The sequence below is a fragment of the Argiope bruennichi genome, chromosome 5, assembly GCF_947563725.1.
Source record: "Argiope bruennichi chromosome 5, qqArgBrue1.1, whole genome shotgun sequence".
In the NCBI taxonomy this organism is placed as follows: Eukaryota; Metazoa; Arthropoda; class Arachnida; order Araneae; family Araneidae; genus Argiope; species Argiope bruennichi.
The window spans coordinates 75,939,637-75,963,263 of record NC_079155.1 but is presented as its reverse complement, the minus strand read 5'-3'; the positions used below and the strand labels follow the sequence as shown (position 1 = coordinate 75,963,263).

The 23,627-nt window shown below is 33.3% G+C and overlaps 2 protein-coding genes across 4 annotated transcripts; one reads left to right on the top strand and one right to left on the bottom strand.

Annotated features, from left to right (window-relative positions):
* The first annotated feature begins 281 nt into the window (after positions 1 to 281).
* LOC129968299 (uncharacterized) lies at positions 282 to 3,162 on the top strand. The gene is made up of 2 exons (XM_056082155.1): positions 282 to 325; positions 2,082 to 3,162. Exons 1-2 carry the CDS (start codon positions 282 to 284, stop codon positions 3,160 to 3,162), a joined length of 1,125 nt encoding a protein of 374 aa, XP_055938130.1.
* A 6,097-nt stretch (positions 3,163 to 9,259) lies between these two features.
* Positions 9,260 to 21,818, bottom strand: LOC129968861 (8.6 kDa transglutaminase substrate-like). Of its 3 annotated transcripts, none has more exons than XM_056083168.1 (4): positions 17,750 to 17,859; positions 14,766 to 14,836; positions 12,902 to 13,031; positions 9,260 to 9,661 (listed from the first exon to the last, which is right to left on the bottom strand). In XM_056083168.1, exons 2-4 carry the CDS (start codon positions 14,819 to 14,821, stop codon positions 9,536 to 9,538), a joined length of 312 nt encoding a protein of 103 aa, XP_055939143.1. In that variant the 5' UTR covers positions 14,822 to 14,836; positions 17,750 to 17,859; the 3' UTR covers positions 9,260 to 9,535. The 3 variants fall into 3 exon arrangements, with proteins under 3 accessions (XP_055939143.1, XP_055939144.1, XP_055939142.1); XM_056083169.1 differs by lacking the exon at positions 17,750 to 17,859 and adding an exon at positions 16,628 to 16,652; XM_056083167.1 differs by lacking the exon at positions 17,750 to 17,859 and adding an exon at positions 21,684 to 21,818 and having other exon boundaries at positions 9,261 to 9,661.
* Positions 21,819 to 23,627: the final 1,809 nt, after the last annotated feature.

Sequence of the window (23,627 nt, the reverse complement as noted above, 5' to 3'; positions counted from 1 at the left end):
CTATAAAGGCAATTGGTGCAAGGTTTTTCGATTCCCACCAATTTGGAGGCATAAGTTCTTTTTGTACAACAAAATGTTATCTCCTCCTGCTGCTACCCCATTCAGAGTTGAATTGTTTACCTCCTGCTGCTTTCCCCCTTTTCCTTTCCCCTCCCAAATATTCATTTAAAGTCCTTCATTACAGCATAATTATTTTAATTAAGTTGATTAATCTAATGAACTATTTTTTAATTGAACTTACTTTGCACGATGCCGATGAGCAGACTTGGCAAAATTTCAAAATGTCTGAGGCTCGATTCACCCCTCAGGGGTTCACCTACTATAGGTGAGTACGGGTGTCCCAATCCCGAGGTTCAAAGGGATCTATACTCCCTTTATGTTTACTCTCCCCTCCGTCTTCTGCTTTCGGCTGTCATTTTTCTTTCCCTTTAGGGTAGGCGAGGGAGCTCTCCATGGGAAGCTGTCGCCGCTCTGTTTGCTTCCTGCTTCTCATGAACAGCAAATAAACCCACGTGTTTGCCGGGCGTGGCGACCCATTAGACGGGTGGTACATTTCGGTCTCCGGTGTATCAATCGGCCGGTATCCCAGGCATTTAACTGGGCTGCTCAAGGGGATCAAGCGAAGGGGTCACTCCTTGGGCTTGGCGTTAAGGGTGGTCACTGTCCCCGGGGGTGACTCCCAGCGTATAGGTTTTGATCAGCACCATGGTAAGCGCCGAGGCTGGGGTGAGCCAGAGCCGGTGGCTGCCATCCCTTGTTGGGCTCCGTGGTGGGCGGTGCCGTCGTGCCCGAATACGTCTAAATATAGCATGGGTCTTTCTAATAATCAACATAGTAATGCTTTTTTGAAATTTTTTTATAGTTTTTTTCTGAAAACCATGACTTGAAGAACATTTCTCCTATTTTAATTCATAAAAGTATCTCTGCTCTTGTCGGAGAGGTACTGTTTCATTAACGTTGTACGTACTAGAACTTTAATTTTTGGAATTTGTATGTAGATAACTTTTGCGTTTATATCTTATCATGTGTTGTTTTATAGTTTGGTCTGATTTCACCATTTGCTTGGCGCAGTATAATCAAGTATGGTTCTTGCGCCATAAAACACTAACAACCAACCAACCAACCAACTTATCGGAGAGGTAAAATCAATTAAAAAACTGAACATTGGAAAACTTTTAATAGAAGTCATGAATATAAAACAATCGGAAAATATATTGAAACTAGAAAAAATAGGGAACATAGATGTCAAAGTCGCTCCACATCGTACACTCAATCATTCCAGAGGCATTATTTCCGAAAGCGAATTTCAAAAAGATCTGGAAGAAGATATATTAGAATGTCTGAAAAGCCAAAAAGTCATAGCAGTCCGCCGAATTACAATCAAACGAAATGGTCTGAACCTTCCAACAAAACATCTCATTCTTACATTTCACTCCCCTCAGGGGCTCACCTACTATAGGTGAGTACGGGTGTCCCGATCCCGAGGTACCCAGGGATCTATACTCCCTTTATGTTTCCACTCCCCTACGCCTTCTGCTTTTTGCTGTGTCTTTCCTTCCCTCTACGGCAAGCGAGGGAGCTCTCCATGAGAAGCTGTCGCCACTATGTTTGCTTCTTGCTTGTCATGGACAGCCAAAACCCCACGTGTTGGCCGTGCGTGGCGACCCATTAGAAAGACGGGTGGTACACTGTGGTCCCCTGTGCATCAATCGGCTGGTAGGTAGTCACCTTAGTGGCTAGTCTGCTAGGGATCAAGCGAAGGGGTTACTCCTTGGGCTTGGCGTTAATGGTGGTCACTGTCCCCGGGGGTAACTCCGAGCGTATAGGTTCCGGCTAGCACCAAGGTAAGCGCCGAGGGTGGGAAGGGCCAGAGCCGGTGGCTGCCTTCCCTTGTTGGGCTCCGTGGTGGGCGGTGCTGTCGGGCCTGAAACACTTCTAATATCGTATGGGCAAATCCAAACGTGCTCCCTTCAGTGGGCAACCAATTGTATCAAATGCATTTGCAAAACACTTTGAATCATTTTTCGTGATTAAAAGAACCAAAGATGAAGAAAATTTTCATACAGTTTCACCATTTTTAGTGGAAAAGCTATATCAAGCACTGTCGGAGAAGTTGTTTCAATTCGAAAATTACGTTCTGGAGACTTGCTTGTGGAAGTGAATTCCCGCAAGCAAGCTCAACAACTGCTGAAATTGAAAGCATTAGCAACGATACCAGTAAATGTGAGTGCACATCGAACGCTTAATTCATCCAAAGGTGTTATAACCTGCGGTGAATTGTTTAATGTTTCATTGGAGGAAATAACTCAGAAACTAAGCTCGAAAGGAATGACACATGTCCGTCGTATTACTATTCGACGTGACGGAAAGCTTCTTGAAACTAAGCATCTAGTTCTCACGTTTAATTCCACTAAGGTACCAGAATCGATAAAAGCAGGATATCTCAAATTACCTGTGAAGGCATTTATTCCCAATCCCTTGAGATGCTTTAAATGCCAGCGTTTTGGCCATTCAAAGGCTAATTGTCGCGGCAAGCTGACATGTGCTCGTTGTGCTGAAACTGGTCACGAGAGCACTGACTGCACATCAAAAGAAAAATGCACATCAAATTGCAAGGAAGAGCATACCTTTTTCTCACGAGCCTGCCCCAAATGGAAGCTCGTAAAAGAGATTGTAACAACGAAGGTAAAAAAAGATGTATCATTTCAGGAAGCCAGACGACTGGTGTTAGAGCAGACTCTAACAGAAGGTCGTAGCTACGCCTCCGTAACAAAATCACTCAGAAATTGTGAGGTACAAACAAAACCTGGCACCATTTTATCAAGCGATTCCGATTCTGACTTAATTTCTAGTCCAATAAAGGCAAAACCATCTGATTTTAAGAAAAGGTCACGCATATCAAAAGCCCAAAAGTCCTTGACTTTGAAATTTTCAAAGAAAGGTGCTTCCCTGAAAGATTTGAAATCTCAGAGGTCAGTTGCTCTTGAGATAGGCAAAGCTGGTCTTGCCACCAAGGACTGGCCTTCTTTATTTGGGAATCCATCTAATTCTGAGCTGTTAAAAATCCATCCTTTAGAGGATGATGAAGATTTCCACATGGGTTGCGAACAGTCGGCAACTCCTCTCACTGGCATTGATAACAGTCCCCCTCCCACTCATTAATGGCCTCTTTTATTTCCTGGAATTGTCGTGGAATTAGGACAAAGCTGGAAGACCTCAAAGCTCTCGTGAATTCCACACACCCTGTTTGTATAGCTCTTCAAGAAACGTTCTTGAAGTCAAATGTGCACTTGAAGATACGTGGATATAATTGTGTCCGAAAGGATAACATTACTGGCTTATCTTCTGGTGGAGTGTGCATTTTGACCTCCAACAGTTATCGCCGTACTATCAACTTTTATTAACCATACGTCTGGCGCAGTATAGCCTACACTGGCTCTTGTGCCAATAAAACAAACAACCAACCAACCAATCCCAGTACTATCCTAAACCTACACACTTCCTTGCAGGCTGTGGCGGTACAGGTGCACGTCAAAACCTTAGTTACAGTCTGTTGTATTTATCTACCACCAAATGATGTCATCTCTCAAAATGATTTTAACATTCTAGTTGATCAACTTCCAGTGCCTTTCATACTGCTAGGTGACTTCAATGGCCATGGTACTTTGTGGGGTTCTGATAGAACAAATTCTCGCGGGCGACAGATAGAACAATTTATTTCTGATAACTGTCTCTGTCTGCTCAATAATAACGAGAAGACACATTTCCATGAACCCACAGGTACACTTCATTTTGTTGATTTGGCTATTTGCACTCCTGCACTTTCCCCCTTGCTGAACATGACAGTGGCAAGTGATCTATACAATAGCGATCACTTTCCCTTGATCATATCCCATGCTGATGAGAACAATGCGACACAATATCTACAGACTTGCATATTCCAGAGAGCAGACTGGGGTACATTTACTAGGAAAGCAGTGATTACTGATGAAGTGGTTACTTCTACTAGTATTACTAATGCGGTTCAAAATGTTATCGACTGTATCATTGGTGCTGCGAATGCTACAATTCCTAAGCGCTCAACCTTTCCACGAAAATATCACAAACCGTGGTGGAACGACGCTTGTCGTGAAGCTTATAGGAATCAAAAGAGATTATGGGGGATCTTTCGAAGATATCCTACAACTGAAAACCTCATTGCATTTAAAAAGGCAAGAGCAAAAGCGTGCCGTATACGACGTCGAAGCCAAAGAGCTTCATGGATAAGGTACGTTTCCTCAATCACCTCTACTACATCCAGCGCCGAAGTGTGGCGGAAAGTCCGGGCGGCCAATGGCATATACAGAGAGTTTACTTTTCCTGTATTAACCGTTGGATCGTCTTCTCACACTTCCCCATTGGACATTGTGGATATCATGGGTCAAACGTTTGCTGATATCTCCAGTTCTACTTCCTGTAATTCAGCTTTTCTCAAGAAAAGGAGACTGGCAAAACAATTAAAATTAAAATTCGAAACTCGCAGTTGCTTTTCATACAACTGCACATTCCGGATATATGAACTAAAGAAGGCTCTCTCTCGGACATGTGATACTAGCCCAGGTGTTGATGGAATAACATACAGCATGCTCCGACATCTGGACGAATCCTCTCTCTTTCATCTTTTTTACCTCTTTAACAGAATCTGGAGTGAGCAAGTGTTTCCAGAACAGTGGCGAGAGGCGATTGTGATTCCTATCCTGAAACCAGGGAAAGATCCTGTAGATCCTCTGAACTATAGACCGATCGCTTTGACTAGTTGCTTATGTAAAACATTCGAGCGTATGGTCAATTCACGTCTCATGTATGAAATAGAGAAAAATGGTTGTATTTCACCCTTTCAGAGTGGATTTCGTCGAGGTCGATCCACAGTTGATAATCTTATTCACCTTGAATCTCAAATACGCAATGCGTTTGTTCGCCGAAACCATCTTGTTTCGATATTTTTTGACATTAAAAAGGCTTATGACCGTACATGGCGCTATGGTATTCTTAAAATTTTATTTGATATGGGGTTTAGGGGTAACCTGCCTGTTTTTATTCAAAATTTCTTAGAATTTCGTAATTTTCGTGTTCGTTTTAACCAAACGTTATCTAATACTTTTATGCAACAGGAGGGTGTTCCTCAAGGAAGTGTATTGAGTGTCACCCTTTTTATCCTTCATTTGAGTCAAATCCTCAAAGTCATACCATCATCTGTCTCTGACACATTGTATGTCGATGACCTACAGATCTCTTGTCAGGGATCTAGTATGGCCTTAATAGAACGACAACTTCAGAAAGCTATTGACAAGCTCATAGATTGGTGCGATGAGAATGGGCACACACTCTCCCCTGAAAAGAGCTGTTGTGCCCATTTCTGTTGAAAACGAAGCCTCCACCAAGACCCTACAATTAATATTCGGGGAATTAGAATAGCAGTTGTTGATGAGGTTCGCTTTTTAGGACTGATATTTGATCGTGAACTCACTTTCCTTCCTCATATCCGTTATCTGCGGAAGAAGTGTGAGAAATCACTTAATATTTTGAAGGTTCTTTCAACTACATCATGGGGTGCGGACCGAACATTTCTACTTCGCATCTATCAGTCTGTAGTACTCTCACGTATTGATTATGGATGCGAAATGTATGGTTCCTCACGTACTAGTGTTCTAAAGCAATTAGATACTGTGCATCATACAGCTCTCAGGATCTGTTCCGGAGCGTTTCGAACTTCTCCTGTGCACAGCTTATATGTCGTTTGTCACCAATTGCCACTAAATCTACGTCGCAAAAAGTTGTGCGTCCAATATTTTTTAAGACTGCAATGTCATACTACTCACCCTATGCGGGACATGAATATTCCTGTTGGCATTGGCCGATTATACAATGCTCGTCCCTCTAATATCCCTCCTTTTTGCGAGAGGATGAAACAATTACTTGCCAACTCAGATCTTTGTAATGTCCAAATCCATGCGATAAATTTTATATCCCTACCACCTTGGGATATTCCACAAATTTCATTTCATAATCCATTTTCTACTTTTGATAAATCTACAGTTTTACCCTCCATTTTCCAACAGATTTTTAATTATCACCGATATAAGTTTTCAGATTACACTGCTGTCTTTACGGATGGATCGAAAACTGCTCATCATGTGGTATGTAGTATCGTCTTTTCTGAATATATTTTAAGTATACGATTAGACAATACTCACTCTGTTTTAACGGCCGAATTAATGGCAATCATATTTGCCCTAGATAAAATTTTCACTCTTGAGGAACAAAAATTTTGTATTTATTCTGATAGTATGAGCGCTCTTGAAGCTATTGGTAATCATCATAATATGACGCATCCAATAGTCATTGATAGTGTATGTCTTCTACGAACTCTACAGTCTAAAAGCATAGACATAATATTTTGCTGGCTATCTAGCCACGTTGGCATACATGGAAATGAGAAAGCAGATGTTGCAGCTAAGGAAGCATCATTATATCTACTTCCCTATCTTGATGCGAAGAAGTATCTATCTTATCATATTCATTCATTATGGCAAGAATCGTGGGACCTCCAAATATCTAATAAGTTACATTTTATTAAATCACACATTACATTATGGCCAATTGTCCCAGTGAGAGAACTTGATGTCAAGTTGACAAGACTTCGCATTGAGCACACCCGTTTCACCCATAAACACCTTTTGTTTGGTGAACGATGTCCAACTTGCAAATCATGTCAAGTCGATTTTGCCATCTTTCATATTTTAACCGAATGCCGAGTTTTTAATAGACACCGGCTGCATCATTTCGGAACATCAAATTTGAACATCCGTGACTTATTGGGAGAAAATCCTCAAGCGAACATTTTTAAATTTTTAAAAGAAATTGGGATTTTACATCTTATCTAATTTTATAATTCATTAGTAAACTTTTGAAGATTTATATTTTTATAATACTCAATATTACTATTGACAAAAATTTTAACACCTAGAATAAAATTTTTTAAAATCTTTTTTTATCTCATTTTACCATATGTTTGGCGCAGCATAGCCAAATCTGGCTCTTGTGCCATAAACATCAAACTCAAACTCTTTTGCATATCAATTCGATGTTTCTTTTAATATGTGTCCACCAAATATTTTTGTCTAGCAATGAAATCCGAATTTATTCAATCATTCCTATAAATATCGGAGAATTTAATAAAATTTGTTCAAAGGCGATATTCGTTACTAGGCGATAGTATTCTAATCGAATTTCCTTAATCTTCATGAGAATTTCATTAAATCGTTCTAAATATAAGCTTCCCACCAAATAAGTTGAAAATAACTGCATAATTTCTTATATATTAAAATCTAATTTAAACAATTAATTTTTGTAATTTTTAGCTTAATTTAGTCCATGTTAACTTCTTTCTAAAATGTGCTCTTATTTATTGATACAATTCCACCTTTTTTTATTTAATTAATGTAACAGAAGCTCTGTAAAATCGCGGACATCGACAAGTTCCCCCAATCCGAGTGAAGGGATAAAAATTTGTTGAGCTAACACATTCTTTTAAAAGATCCCTATAATTCCCTTTCCTAAATCGACATGTGTAAAGAAATCCCTATCAAAATCTCACAGTATATAATCAGGGGATAAATATTTCATTAGCTTTTTCTCTTTTCGCTCTTGTGTTGTTCTGTGTTGATGTGCTCGTCCCTTTTGTTTGTATATAAATTATTCCTTCCGGGATGGAATGAAAGCGAAGTTTAAAAATTCGAACGTGTCTTCTGTCTCTTGGACATCAGCTTAAAAAATTATAATCATTTTTTTTAGAACCTATAATATTCCCATGTTTTGTACATAAAAATTTTAGGAAACCTTATATAACAATTCGAAATTCAGAAAAAAATCCTGAACACTAGAAAACTTTGGCATAGTATTGACAGAATCACTTTCTAGGAAGCATTTGATGCTTTAATAAAAATTCGCAATTTTGAGCTTCGATTCCTTTTTGCATTACAGTGTCTGTTTTCATTTGGAAAGAGAGTTGATCAAATTAGGGTTGTGTCAAATTTCCAGATACGAAGATCAATTTAACACAAGACCTCTTGTGTAAGTTAATATGGTTCATACTGCATATAATATTTACGTTCAAATGTCCTCTCACTAAAACAGCATGGAAATTGAAGAAGAGAATGCCGACCCTTTAATACCTGCATCATTTGAGTGCGATTTAAAATTGCGAAGTCAGTTCTAAAATGCACCTTTTTATTGTTTCGAAATTAGATGTTACTAAATTTAATCTGAACTAAACCAAACATCTATTTTCATTGGTTCTTTATAACTCCAAGCTATTTTAATTGAAGTATCACCAAATGTCCAAGTACGCCGAATAATACTTAAATGCTGAAGATTGGATTTCTGAGAATTCATTTATAAGATTGCTGGGTTTTATTTCAAATAAAGGTGGAATTGTAATTTTATTAATATAAATAATTTAACTCGTTCTACGGAATTAGTTTCGTTAGGTAAAGTTACAAAATTTGATGTTATTAGAAGACATTATAATTTTTAAATTAACCCTATTCTCTCGGAGAGTGCCTCTCACTCACCATTTTAGACGGTGCATCATTTTGACATTTTATTTATTTATTTTCCAATTTTTATTGTTAAAAACTCCTATTTGGTAGATAAGGTAGAATGGTAAAAAGATGTAGATTAATTTTTCGGGGAAATTCAATTTAAAAATATTATATATATTTATTTTTCAGAGCAATAAATAAATCCTAGTATTAGATGAATAATTATATATCGAATTACTTTTCCGAGTGTAAAGGGTTAAAAGTCCCTGATTATCAATAAGATTATCAATATGGTAATTTTATTAGCTTTATAGATTCATTGATGTTCTCTGTTAAACACATTGTAATTCACATCGAATACTTTTCTTTCTTACTTTTACCTCTCCTGCGTCTTCATCAATAAATAGCAGTAAGAAGTAGTTCTTAAAGGTTTATGTTCAATGTCTTCCTTGTATTTGTTTGAGAGGAGTTCGTTATTCAAATATATTTTCGTTGTCCAATTTAGTCTGAGTAGTAATTTTGCAGTTCGAAGCATTCATTAACTTGCCACCCTTTGTTTTCAATTGAATGATTAGCAGAAATGACATTTTATTAGTGAATTTTAAAGCATACATGCATATTCATTTATTAGAGATGATTATATAGATATTTAAAGATATATATACACATTGTTTACACTATAGCAATAAGGTTTTATTAAATATTCTACATTATAGCAATTATTGTTTTAATTACAGTGAAATTAAGACAGTACAATATATTTAACAAAATGATCATGGGAGAATGGAATATGGATTTTAAGATTTGCTTTTCGGAATTAGGTTAAGCTTTTAGATGAAATCAGAAAATCAAAATTTGCTATTTGAAACACTTGACCAAAGTTTATCTTCATTTCCATAGTCACTATTTTTTAAAAAATAAATTTGGAATTCTTTTTCTTTGAAGGATATTTCTTAAGGCATCTGGCAGATTCCGGGCAAATTGATGCGCAGCATTCCAGGCACATCCGGGCCTTTGATGCATCTTGTGCCTGGAGCGCAGCGGTCTAAGGCTAGAGGGAGACAAGCTTCTCCAGGACACTAAAAAGAGAAGAAAAAAATCATTTTGAGATGAATCAAAAGCTTTAACAAATTAAAATTCATTGAAATCCAAAAAATCAAAAGCTTTGAAATCATCACGCACAAGCTGTTCAACAATAGTTATTTTTAGAATAATGTTCCATTATTTGAAGAAAAGTCAAGCTTCTACAGATGAGACAATTTTACTGTGGAACATGTAATTCCAAACGTATTGTCTGATTTTATAAGGATCTTTATGCCAAAGACTTATTAAAAATAACTGAACAGCAAATGACGACAAATAGCTTTTGAAGTGTAAATCTGAGAACACTGCATACAAGCATATCCGAAGGAAGGTAGTGGCAGTAGATATGAAATAAACGATCATCTCCTGCATTGCAAGTCATGCTGTCTTGTAGCTCTAAGTATTCGGTTTTCTCAGTATTCACAAATGCCATTTCTGGTCTTTGAACATAACATTACTAAAAATACATTTTTAGGAATGTTAGGGAAAAAAAGTACCCAGACTGGAAAAATCAATCTCCCTCTACATGTCACTTTTCTGTCAAAGCGATGTTGCTAGTGACAGAACGTTGCATTTTTTTTTCTTCAAATTCCCATACAGTTATATTATTTTTGCTTGGTTTAACATTATAAATCGCCTTGGCAATCATTAAATGATTTTCCCGAACCAATCTACACTCACTGTGAGCTAGAAATTATTCGAAGTTGTAAATTGATTTCTATTGAAATTTTTACTAATAGTAAAGTTGTGATGAAATCAGAACTTCTGTTTGGTGTCTTGAATTAAATTCTTTATGTCAACCTCTTGTAAAAAAAATTAGCTTGGAGAAATACCGTAAATGAAAAGGTATAAAAAAGCTGCTTTAAGTATATAATTTTATGATTATACATTAACTAAAAATATTTATTGTTTTATTTTTTCAAAGAAAAGTTCGAATGAATGTTTATATGGAATCTTACAAAGGCATTAATGATGAAATTTGATTAACAAAATAATTTTATTCAATTTATTAGATAAAAGTTCATCTGAAGCATTTGTGAAAATTTTTAAAATTATAATATTTGGCTATAAACATTTAATTTATAAAACTTTTTTACGGTATTAATAAGTCATATGGCTTCCTTGATTTTTTAAAATGGCTGAACATCGGCTTGACGAGGAATTCACAACGTGATCCTGTAAATTCTGTGAAAATCTGTCTTATTCCTAAATGCGACCGATGGTTCCAGAAGTCGGTCAATTGAAAGATTAAAAAATCTTATCCCTTTAACCTCAACTCCTCGCTCTACTTTGTTAGATGACGTACAGGTGTGTACATTCAAATGTTCTTATTCTTGTCGAAACCAGCGTGCCACTTTCTCGATTTTGAATCTTTCGCACAGAACACTAATCTCTCATAATGGCTTCAAATTACAAAGAAATGATGTTTATCTGCCTACAAACAGAATCTCGTCTCTTGAGGTGGAATCTTGATCTGTGACGATGCCATTGTGTGCTATTTCAATTACAGTGTCCACCTTCTTCTATCCCCTAGTTTCACAGCGCCTTACTATGTTTCATGTTGAGATATCTGAACAAAAGATCTACTACAATAAAAACCATAAATCTAAAGGCTGTTTTGTATAGTTTGTATCGATACGTCTGGTAGTGTAGCCTGGAAAAAGTTCTTTGCCAGATAAGTGGCATTTCTTATTCTATTTCGACAAACTGTTATGGGCAAAAATGATTTTTGGCTCTTGTATTTCAGTATTAGTTTGAAAGTAGATACAATTTATTTACATAAAAAAATGTTTCCACTTAGCCTCATGATTATTTGTTCGGAAGGTGGTAGATGACAAAAAAAACATGGCATTGAAAAGTTATTCTTGTAAATCTTTTAGAAAAGACATTCTTTCTAAACTTCAATTGCCCCCCGGGAAAACATATGTTGGATTTTCCAATCTAACTATAATTTTCATAACTTCTGAAAAGTGATTTCTAATCTAACAAAGATTTTCATATGCATAATTTCTTTTGAAAATTACGTATTTTTGGCTACATTTATGTTGTTTCAAATAAAGAAAATTTTTTCTTTTTATGTTTATGAACTCTACAAACGAATTCAGAAGCTTGTAATACGATTTTATCCGCTAGACGGAAATAACGCTCCAAGAAACAAAATGTTCCTTTAATTTTCTTTGAACAGTATATATTTGAACGTTTCATCTCAACTTTTGGATTTTTGTACCAGAAATTTTCTGTTTCATTTACTTTATTTGATAATTTATGATTTAAGAATGATGAATTTTTTACAAAAAAGAAAGAAAAGGAGAATTTAAATATTTTTAAAAAAGGAAGTTTATTTTTACAAATCATCAGTTAAATTATTTAAGAAGAATCTTGATTAAATTTGCTGGTATTTAGTAAATGACCAATTTATCAGCAGGAAGTTTTTTGGCTAAAGATAAGATAGGTTTCATTTTCAATTTTTGTTTTATGCTTTGATACATTTTATAACCACGCTGGTTACGCCACCCCCGCCTAATTAAGTCCTTCGGATTAAATCTGATTGACTGGACCGCCGCGATAACAACTCTGGCGGAAACTAAGGTTGAGTCTTAAAGGCCATCACATGGTCACGGTATTCACACGGTGCAACCCTTCCCGTGGGAAACACGTCCCGCCATCAATAGATGGTAGCCGACCTCCATCATTTCTGTACCCACCAGATAGCGAGAACCAACCACCAAATTGGAAGCTTCTCATCCTCATTTCTGAGGTCCTCCCAGATTTTTTTTTATTATTAAAGAATGTTCTTTACAATTTCAGGACACGTTTTTCCCTCACTGAATATAATTAGATATAATACTCGTATTCTAATTTTGAATAGACAATGTGGATGAAAGCTCAGATTTATTTCTCTGATTTTGAAATTAAATATTGGGAATATTGCTTTTTTATCAGGTTTTTTTTGGGGGTAACTTTATTTTGTCAAAAGGAAAAGTTTTCTTTAAAGAAGTAAATCTCTCTTGTATTGAATTTGTGTGTGTGTGTGTAAATCTGCAGTGTTTTTAGTATGATAGAAATAACAAGATAGATTACCAGTCTTTGATTAGTCTTTTAACTTAATCTTTTTTTATATATATAATGATAAGGTAACTAGAAATCTTGCTATCATTTCTTTAATCAACCACAAGAAAATGTTACTCACGTAAATGAAGATTTTCTAAAGTTTTACCGATTATCATTTTACATACCTTGTAGCAGTATGAACAGCAGCCACACCATCCTTTATAAGTGCCACATTGGCAATCGTTGGTAGGCGAACATTTGAAATCATCGCACTTTTCAGGGCACCTAGGCATGCTGGTCCCTTCCACATTCCACCTATAGAAGAAAAGATACTAGCTTCAGTAACAGAGATGAGGATTTAACGAATTAATTAATTGCCTCTTATGCGTATTAATTGATTGACATGGACACTAGTTTTATTATAACAGAAAATTTGGTGAAAATTTCATCTTTTTGATGACATGTTTTGTAATCTTGTTGATGACATCTCTTTCTCCATTGTAATCCCCAAACATTTATATTTTCACAATTTTTTTTCTATAACATTTCGATATATGCTATGGTTTGTGCTTTGATTTGTATTTAATATGCATTAGATTTGAATTTAATGATATATAGAGAAGAATCTCATCCTATTGGTCGCCTGATTTTAAAATTTCATGCTTTGATACTTTCTTCTTAATATTGTTACGAAATTTTCCTGGGTTTGTTTGGATAGTGGGAGTTATATGGTGTGGAGAACACTCAATCAGCAGGCGTCAGTAGAAAATAAAACAACGACGTTTATTTACACGAAGACACACAGGACAGCATAAAGACGACAACTATATACAGCACAGAAGACGATTATCCTCAGCCGAGACATGCAGCATACAAGTCTCTACTGTAGACAGTAGCGCACAGCTTAGTTGAGCACTAGCTTCACTCCGTCGCTGCTCCGCTTATCTCTGGAAGGCCAGTTCTTTATCGTCGATCCCGAATACGACGACTGATCTGGTTCACCACTACTCAATTCACGACTACTCTCTCCGATCTGGTTCACTCCTACTCCCCGGCAGCTGCAGCTCCTTTTATAGGTCTCAGGAGGCGGGGCTGGAAGCATCTCAACCAATCGGGAACGTTCGAGGCGTAACTCGGTTTCTACTGGACGAATCGGGAAAATTCTCGATGTTTCGGGTATAATCTATTTTGGCGCCAAAGTCGCCAAATTCGTCGCCAAGTCGCCAAATAGTCGTCAAGTTTGTCGCCAAGCTCTGAGACCTCCTATGGAACCAACTATGCTGGGAAGCAGCATCACAGGTTCGTAACAATATAATGTCAAATTTTATTAATCTACCTTATTGTATGATTTCGAAGAAAGTTAATTGACTTTAAAATTTGATTCATTGATATTTTCTTGTCAATATAATATGTCAAATTTCGTTAATTTATCTTGATGTATGCTGTTAGACGAATAAACAGCGTACCCTTAAATGACTTTTTTCCAGAATTATAATTGAATAATAAATAATAATGAATCAGAGATATATAATTCTAATAATAAACTTATTCTGTCAAAAAGTCTTTCATTTAGTACGTTGCATTTTTGAATAAATGCTTGAATACCATTAAATGCTTGTGTATCATTTTCACTTTGCGTTTTAGTTAAGAATAAAATATGTGTTATGCCACTTTAAATATGTGTTAAGAATATATGTTTTATGCCACTTTAACATTTTATTCTTAATTTAATTAAGAATAAAATGTTAAAGTGGTATAACACAATTTAAAATATGCTGCTTGTCCTTTATTTAATCCCTTGCCTTTTAACAGGTTTTCTAATATAAACTCTTAAATGATTGAATAGGGACTCTCAAATAATATAAAAGCGCAACTAAAATCCCAGATTTATTTGAAATATCTTTTCCAAAGATTTATTTTGGGTCAAATATACAGAGCTTAGGCACTAAAGTTACAAAATCTTTAGGCATAATTATAAATGCGTACTAAATATATTTCTAGGAAATAAAAACTTGTATAACGCATGAAAGTAAATAAAAAAATACATACTGAATACAGCACAAGCATGCTGTCACAAAAAGAAATGCTATCAATGTCTTCTGCATGTTTTTAATTCAGACCTGTAAAGCAAGGTGAAATTAACTATTTATGCTATTAACTATAATAATAATAAATAACTATTTATTCTATTTTTTTGTAAGTAAAATATAATTATATCTGAAAGCTTTACAGTTGTTATTCGAACATAATTATAAGCTGTCCTTGTAGTATTGAACAACGCCACTTGAAGGAAATCAGTGATTTATAGACCATTTCCTGTAACCATCTTATCATATACTGCCAAACAAAGAGCCAAAAATATTCCATTCACTATTTTTCAGCTCAGCAGCCGTTCAAAGAATGCGTGTTGATTTTCTTAAGGCAGGGTTGTCAATCAGTGAGTATAAATATCCACGAGATGTCGTTATGCTATATTATGTCAGTATGAATAGGAATACTGAAAAATGTTGTGCGAAATGATGTCACGTTCGGTTTACAAGTCTCAGCAATTGTGTGGGTGCACCTCTAAAAAAATCGTTCAAGTGAAAAGGCAGGAATAATATTCCGTTGCAGTATAATGTTTATAGAAAATGGCGACGAGTCAATAGCTCTTATCCTACTTCAAAAGACAGTGTTATTCCATACCGAAGCCCCGTTCCGGCGACCTGATGCCTTTACAAATATGGTCGTAAATTTGCCAATTGACTCCTTTGTATAGCCCCGTTCCGACGACCTGATGCCTTCACAAATATGGTCGTAAATTTGCCAATTGACTCATTGTATAGCCCCGTTCTGACGACCTGATGCCTTCACAAATATGGTCGTAAATTTGCCAATTGACTCCTTTGTATAGCCCCGTTCCGACGACCTGATGCCTTCACAAATATGGTCGTAAATTTGCCAATTGACTCATTGTATAGCCCCGTTCCAACGATCTGTGCTCGTCTCCAGACGAGCACACTTTCCTTTCTTTCCTCTCTCTTGTGATTTTTCGGGTTTCTTTGATGTATGTTTAGTTTACCGACAATTTACGGTAAACTTTGGATCTTTACCACAAGCGGAGTTGGTCCAACAATGGGTTAGTTGGAAGATTTACGACCATGTCCGTAAAGGCCCCAGATCATTGGAAAGCGGCTTATAACTAACCCCGCCTGTGGACGTCGGTCGGGAGCTTCACGCCAATCGTCGGTAAAATGAACAGGCACCAAAGAACTCCGGAAAAACACAAGAAAGGGGAAAGAGGGAAAAACGTGCCAATCTTACAGACGTACCAGAGGAGCACAGGTCGTCGGAACTGGGCTTTAGTCCCTTGCGATATCTTTTTCTTTTACAACCACCAATATATATGTATCGGCGGTTGCGGCTCTTTTGGCATTAATACATTAACGTCCAGTGTCCTATTTATAGGAAAGATTCTTGTTATTTATAAGATTATTGCATTTCATTTTTGTGGTTTAATCAAACACATATCTTTTTTTTCTAACAAATTAATATATATTTAAGAAATCTTAAACAATTCTCATTTGGCAGTTTCATCTTATTAACCAAATTCTGAAGTCAAAGTGTCGAGATATTTTAACTTTTAAAAAAATTTTATTGATTTTTTTTGGAGGGAATATATTCTAGAAATATGAAATTGATCTTTAATTTTTGATATTTTAATATATTTTCAAAATCTTTCAGGACGTATATATTTTAATATAATGGTTATTTTCAATTATTTTTTCTAAAATAAAATCTCAATATTTTTTTCCTTTAAGAATTTTTACTTTACAGTTATTTTAATCTTCATATTTTTAACATCATTTAAACGAAATTTTCTGAAATATATGCTTTAGATTAAGTTGGGTGTTAATGAGTTAAAAAATTACGTTATATAAATCCAGGCTGCAATACAACTCTCTTTAAAAGCGCATCATAAGGAAAATCTAGAAAGAAAAGCCTTATTAAATGACATGAAAGTACGATTTTATTTTGAAAAAGCAAAGTATTATTTCAAGAAGAAAATATTTAGCGATAGCTACTACGTTTCAAATATTCTTATAAACTAACTCTTAAAATTAATATGCATGATTCAATTACCATATTTCTTTTCAAATTTTTCTGCTTTAACCCTTTCTCAGTTTAAATTATTTTGCAGCTCAGTACATTGTGGACCACATGTCTACGTCATTGTAAATAGAATTTACTCGGCAATTCAAGTTGAATTGGCAATTGCTCTGAGTCAATCGATATATATATATAGTATTTGTAAAATTACTGTATATCGATTAACTGATATTTGACCGAAATTATTGAAATTACTAAGTAAAATTACTTGAAGGAGTTGGTTTATTTTGCATTCAAACATTCATTGAGGAATACAAACCGTTTTAACGAAAATTGAAAATGAGCGGGATCCTCTGTATTTTTCACATTTTTAACCACAATAACAACAATAAAAAGATGCAATGACGTTAGTTTATATTCTCGGTTTTGGAATCCATCGTGCTTTTTCTTTTATAGATTTTAAAATTATATGACAACATAACGTAAGATATAATTTTGCTCGTTATAAAATGATACACTCAATTTCATAAATCGGACCAATTTAGACGAATCCATTTTGGTAGCAACAATGTAACTTTAAATGACTTGTTGGGTGAGAAACCCAACCAAAATATTTTTTTATTCTTGCAAGATATTGGAATCGAAAAGCAAATCTAAGTTTTAAATTTTGACATCGTTTTTGTGCATTATTTTTTTTTTGTAATAAAATAAATGTTGGAATAAATATTGTGTTTGGCACAGCATGGCCAAAAATGGCCTTTGCGCCATAAAACCAAACCAAACCAAACCATAAATCGGGTGATTGTAATGTTATGAAATTGAAGTTATTGTTACATTTTCAAGAATGTTTAAAGGCTGAATTACTTGTACTAAATAGAGAACATTCACAGATATTATTTCATAATTAGATTCAAATATTGTAATATAGGCAAAATTTTACTTACAGCTTTATACTGGAAAATATTATTAAACGTTGTCGTAATACTGCTTTCAGTTTCGTAAGCGGTTATCTTTTAATTTATCTATCTTTCAGGATTTTTTTTGTAGAATTTGAGATAAGAGTAATCGAATAACTGCGTAAAAGATATGAACATTTGTCACTTTTCTTTAATATTGCTCAATTTTGCGCCACTATATTGATTAGAAAATGACAAAATTGAGAACAAGAAAATGACAAAATTGTTAACAATGATAGTGATGATAGAATTCATTAAAAAATTTTCTAAGTACAACAAAGAAATTGAGAAAATAGTATTTAAGTTTAAAAAATATATAACGTATATTCTGCGAGAAAAAACAATTAAAAATTTATTTGTGAATATTTAAATAATTTTGTCTATAAATATTTTCCGAAAGGTACTTGGCTTAGTCCGAATTCCTAAATAACAAATTCAATAAAAGTGTCCTTTTTTTTGTAAATAAAAAATTATTTTAAATAAACGTTATCTAAGCATATATATATATATATATATATATAGTTACAATTTCATTTTTATTTTAAACGCCGCTCATAAAATTAATTTTTCCACTCAGTCAAATTGAACTGAATTGCACTGGTTTCCCATTTATTGTAGGAATATAAAGCGATAACTTGAACTGTCTTACACTGTCGCCATGCATTTCTTTATTTCGGTTTCAGTGCCACTCCTGAAAAAGGGGAATTCCCTTATTAAACTCTTAAAAATCTGTGAACTTTCTTTCTTTATTTCCAACATATACTTAGCGGCGAAGCTACATTGCATTTTTTTTCAATGGGTATGGCTCGGACTAGTTGATAATAATAGCAAAAATCAAAGTTAAATTTTCTGTTTAATAACTGAAGTTAACAATAAATATAATCAGGAAATTATAGCTTTTTATCGATGGTTGTTTCTTTGAGCATTCTGCTGCAGAAAAATCATTATTATATAAAAGATTTAGAAATTCAATTCACAAGAAATATATTTAACATGCTTGGTTTTTACAAAAGACAAATGTATTATTCTATCTTAGAGATTTCTATTAAATTTTTTTAATTAAATTACTGTGAAATTAAGACAAAATAATTTCTTTAGCAACGATAAGCTTATATTAATTTTTTTAGTAATGAAAAATTTAATCGGTGGAACGATGACATTGATGAAACGTAATTCATCGTCAATTGTCATTAATGTTGTTTAAACAGAATAATTCTTATAATTTAAATAACAACATTAACTATCATGCTACATTCATTAGTTTTCACTAACTGAAAAAATTCTGATAATTTTTATGCAAAACAAGAGAATCGAATATTTTTTTCGTGATAACAAAATAATCATAAAAATAGAAGATGAAATCTAAAAAAGATTTAGTGGAACTTATGCTGATCCGAATGTTTCTAATTTAAATCGATTTCTATTAATTCGAAGTTACAAATAAATTAGTAAAATATATATGCTTGCGTTTATGTATTGTTTTTATAAATTGAATATATTTGTATCATATATCTGCCATGAGTCCTCATAAGATTATAATTTTCATTATTTTTAATTGAGTCTAGGATTTTATTGATGTGCATTAAATTCAATCAATTTTTTTTTATCTTAAAAAAACTTTTAAAATGTTTCATGTATATCTTATCTTTTAATCTGATATTTTATCGTACAATAATTGTATTCAAAGTTATGTGTTGTTTTTCTTTTTTATTAAAACAACTGAATTATTTAGCAGAAAAATTTTAAAATAAGCAAACTTTTTATATTCAATTTATTTATTAAATTACTAAATGTACTTTTATTGATTTTTAGCCGCTTTTGGTGACCAGTCAGTTCGCCAGTAATAATGATTGCTAAAATTTTCAATTAAATATTTTATGTGACTTGGTATCTTAATAGCCTTTTTCTGCAAAATATTTTTAAGCTTCAGGTTTTCATAATTATATAATTCAGTCACGTTTTTATAGAGTCTTGAAACAGTTCTGTTCATTGAACCATTTATCTCTCTATATAATTTTCTGTCAGCGCCCATAAAATTTCAACTTTAAATTAGAGTGGAAATGTTAGACGCAATTAATGTAAAATCCTTTTTTCTGAAACCAACCATGTCTTTTTTTAAAATATGAGAATTAAAAGCCTTCTCTTTCGGCATTGAAATTGTATGTGGACTGCAGAACTATTTTCGTAATTTATATAATGTCTTAAAGAATTATTCAACAAAAATTTCTCGGATTCATTCTAAAATTCAGTTTTTATTTTTACTTTTAAAATATTTAAATGATGTAAATAAAAATATTTTCTCTTATTTCATTTAATAAATGTACTTATGAAAAAATTATGTAGTTTAAATTTTACACAGTCATTTTTCCTAATTTATCATATTCTAAGAAATATTCTTGACACTTCAACTTTTAAATAAATAAATAAACGTTTCTATCTAATGCGATTAAATTTGTCCTATTTATGAAGATTTTATAGATCAATTTTAGAACAATTAACAATTTAGAAATCATATACCAATCACTGTCCAGAAACCTTGGCAGAAGATTGGCTATATTCTCTGAGATGGTCGATGAAGTGTTCAAAAATAGCCAGTTTTTCATAAATTATATTAGTTATGAATATTCAAATTTAATAAATTAGTCAGTTTTAGTAATTGATTTAGTTGATTGGAGTTCAATAAATTTTATTTAAAATTTTGGAGTCTCAAGAATATTTTTATTAAGTATGATTCACAGACAGAGGACCTATGTAAAAATTTAAAATTCGTAATTTATCGAATTTTAAATCTATAGATTAAAGTTACATAAAATATAATTATTTAGTCCATTCAAACCATTTTGTTAGCAGATGTATGGTCCAAATTAGCTGATGGGCGATGATTAGAGTGATTATCCTAAATATATTAAACCATGTTTGCCTTAAATTGAACTGTTTTATTGAATTCATTATATAGATATTGTAAAAGATCAAAGAAAACTTTCCCCCCATTTACGTTTTCGAAAATATCATATTTCAAATTTTTTCACTTCATACAGACACATGCTGAAAATTACACTTTTATATATTTAATTTACAATTATAGTTGATTTATTTTTTAATATCAACTTCTATTAATGTGATGGCAACACGTTGATAATAGCTAATTTTTTCCCATTGACGTACTCGTGCAGATTAAATTTTATTTTTATTTTGTGTGAAATACATTGTTGAAAAATATGGTTAAAATATTTCTTTAAAAATTCGGTAAAAATCGAAACTTAATTTATGAGTTAAAGCATTGGTATTAATAAAAGGATAATTTTTTGAGCTTTAACTTGATATAAAAATCAGTTTTGTGCTGCAATATTTTCGGAAGTTACGGTAGAAAAACGCCAAAGTTTCGTTTAATTTTTAATTAATTAAAATTATAATTAAAAATTCGAAACAATCGTACTAAGCTGCACATTCCTGGCTTCCAGACTATACACATGCCAGATTTTGTAATTGTAGGTCGAACAGTCTGGCCTATAGAGGGAAACACACACACATTGAGCTTTACTATGTATATGGATTCATGTAAACTGTTGAATCTCTGCTGCCATTTTTAGTTTAAAAATTGTCCTTTTCTCATGATCTACTAATTTTCAGATCTAATTATCTTAATTTGATTCATCAGATAAATCGAATTCTTATTGTATTCCTGTATGTTTCAAATTAATCCGCTTTCCGTGCAAAATAAAGATCATTTATTTTTTTCTATTAAAATTAAATGGTTTATCATATAAACTTATAAACATTTAGAATTATCAATCCTTGGATAGTAATTGCTGTTATGCTTCAAAAAATCCGTGACACATAAAAACGGTACGTGCTTTGGTAAAAACACATTGATAAAAAAATATAGCGCCTAAAAATCTAGTAAATAAGTTCAATAACTTACCTCTTAGTATTACAGCAGAGAGATGAACGTTTTTTTCTCGATTTTATTGATTTTATATAGACAGGAAATCAAAGTGTGCGAGTATTGTTTACAAAGATACCGTTTCACCGCCGATAAGAGAGTGACAATCAGGAATTTGCTCTTTTCTTAGAACTTCCGGGCAAAATGTTTCTTTCAGGTGCGTCACTTCCAAAAGAAGAAAGGAAATGGGAGGCTCTTCAATAAGAAAATATCCACTGTTTCTGCAGAAATAAAATTTTGTGGCTGAAGGTACAAGGCTTTCTTTTTCTGCCAACCTTGTTGTTTTATTATCAAAGAAGTTTTTTTATTGTTTCATCCTGCTCATTTCGATCTAAAAGAGTTATTATAAATTATTATTATTCATGTAACAATGAAGATTCTTTTTTTTTCTTTGTCGTTCATGGAGTATATAAAGAGTAGATATTATAATCACCACAATACTCGACCTCGGAAGTTTTGATGGATCTATGCGTTTCAGATCTCTCTTAATTCGGGGGAAAACACCTTTTTGGAATTATGGCTTTTGTTTTTCTGCTTAAAAAAAAAAGAGTGTTGTTTCCCAAAACAATATCGTATTTTCTCCAAATGAAGATATCATCGCCTCTCACATAAAATTATATATCTTGATCGAGCCGTAAATGCTTTGTACGGTATTGGCGAACTGTAGTCGCAAAATATAGATCTTTAGCGTGAATATACAATTTCTATTGAATCTATCGTGTGAATATATATTTTGGGTGCATTTTTTTCAGACATACTGAAACTAAAATTTGGGATGGAAATAAAACTGTATTCATAAGTTCACATACCGAATTTTATTGATTTAAGTCATTACGTTAATGAGTTATTTTGTTCATATGGATGCGAAAATAGATATCCATAAATAATCAATCATTTCAAAATTATTTTTTAATCAAAAATTGAGTTCAAAATTTGATAAAAATCTACATTTTACAAAAAAGAAATAAAAATAAAAAAATAAAAATAAATATCCTTTTTTGGCAAATGGTAGTTTCTCACAAAATATCTCCAAATAATACTTTCCCAAAAATCTGAATCTAGTATACGTTTTGTTTACATAGGCAACAACTGAAGACTGTGTTTATGTATTTTTAGAAAGATTTCGGGTGCAAAGAATATTAAATTAAATTCAATTAAAGTGCAAAACATGTTTTTTTTTAAGTGTTTGAACTGACAGCATTTTTTCTGATCTAAAAGTTTGCATCTCAATTTTCATGATTAGAAAGACTTTTCATGAGATACCCAAAGGTGAAGATTTTCATTCCTCTTCTACAACTTTCTAGAATCCATCAATTATGAGTAGAACTCTTTTCAGTCGAAAAAAGACATAATTATCCATGAATGAAACACCAAGAAAATTTGTATGAATATGTTGAAAAAGTATATATGCAATATCTGCAACAATCTTCATTTTTACAAGGAATGCAGTGGTACTTTTTGAAATATGATTTGCAGCTTTGTCTTAACAACTTTTCCCTCTTTGAAAGTTGTTGGGATAAAGGAATGGAATTTCTTAAGTAAATGTCAGACATAAAACTTTCTCTTGGAAGTACCTTGAGCTGCTTGTAGCTCTTTCTTTCATTCTTCAAATTTTTGATCTTCCATTGTAGGAAAACTCTTAGAAAACTATAAATCACTTACTGAAACTTATTTTACCTTTATGGAACCATCTTTGTACATTTTTTCTCTGTTTTCGATAGTAAATAGACCTATTTTTGTTGCAGTCATTTAGGTAATGACTGCAACAAAGGTCATCCATGGTCAAAGCTCATGTCATATTAGGTCATCCATGCTTCTTCAAAAGTCATCAAGCTATATTTCCGTTCACCTCCTTTTAAATAGTTTCTCAAGGGTTTTATAAATCGTTCTTCGTGGTGCCATATCTCTTGGCAAAAGCTGAAG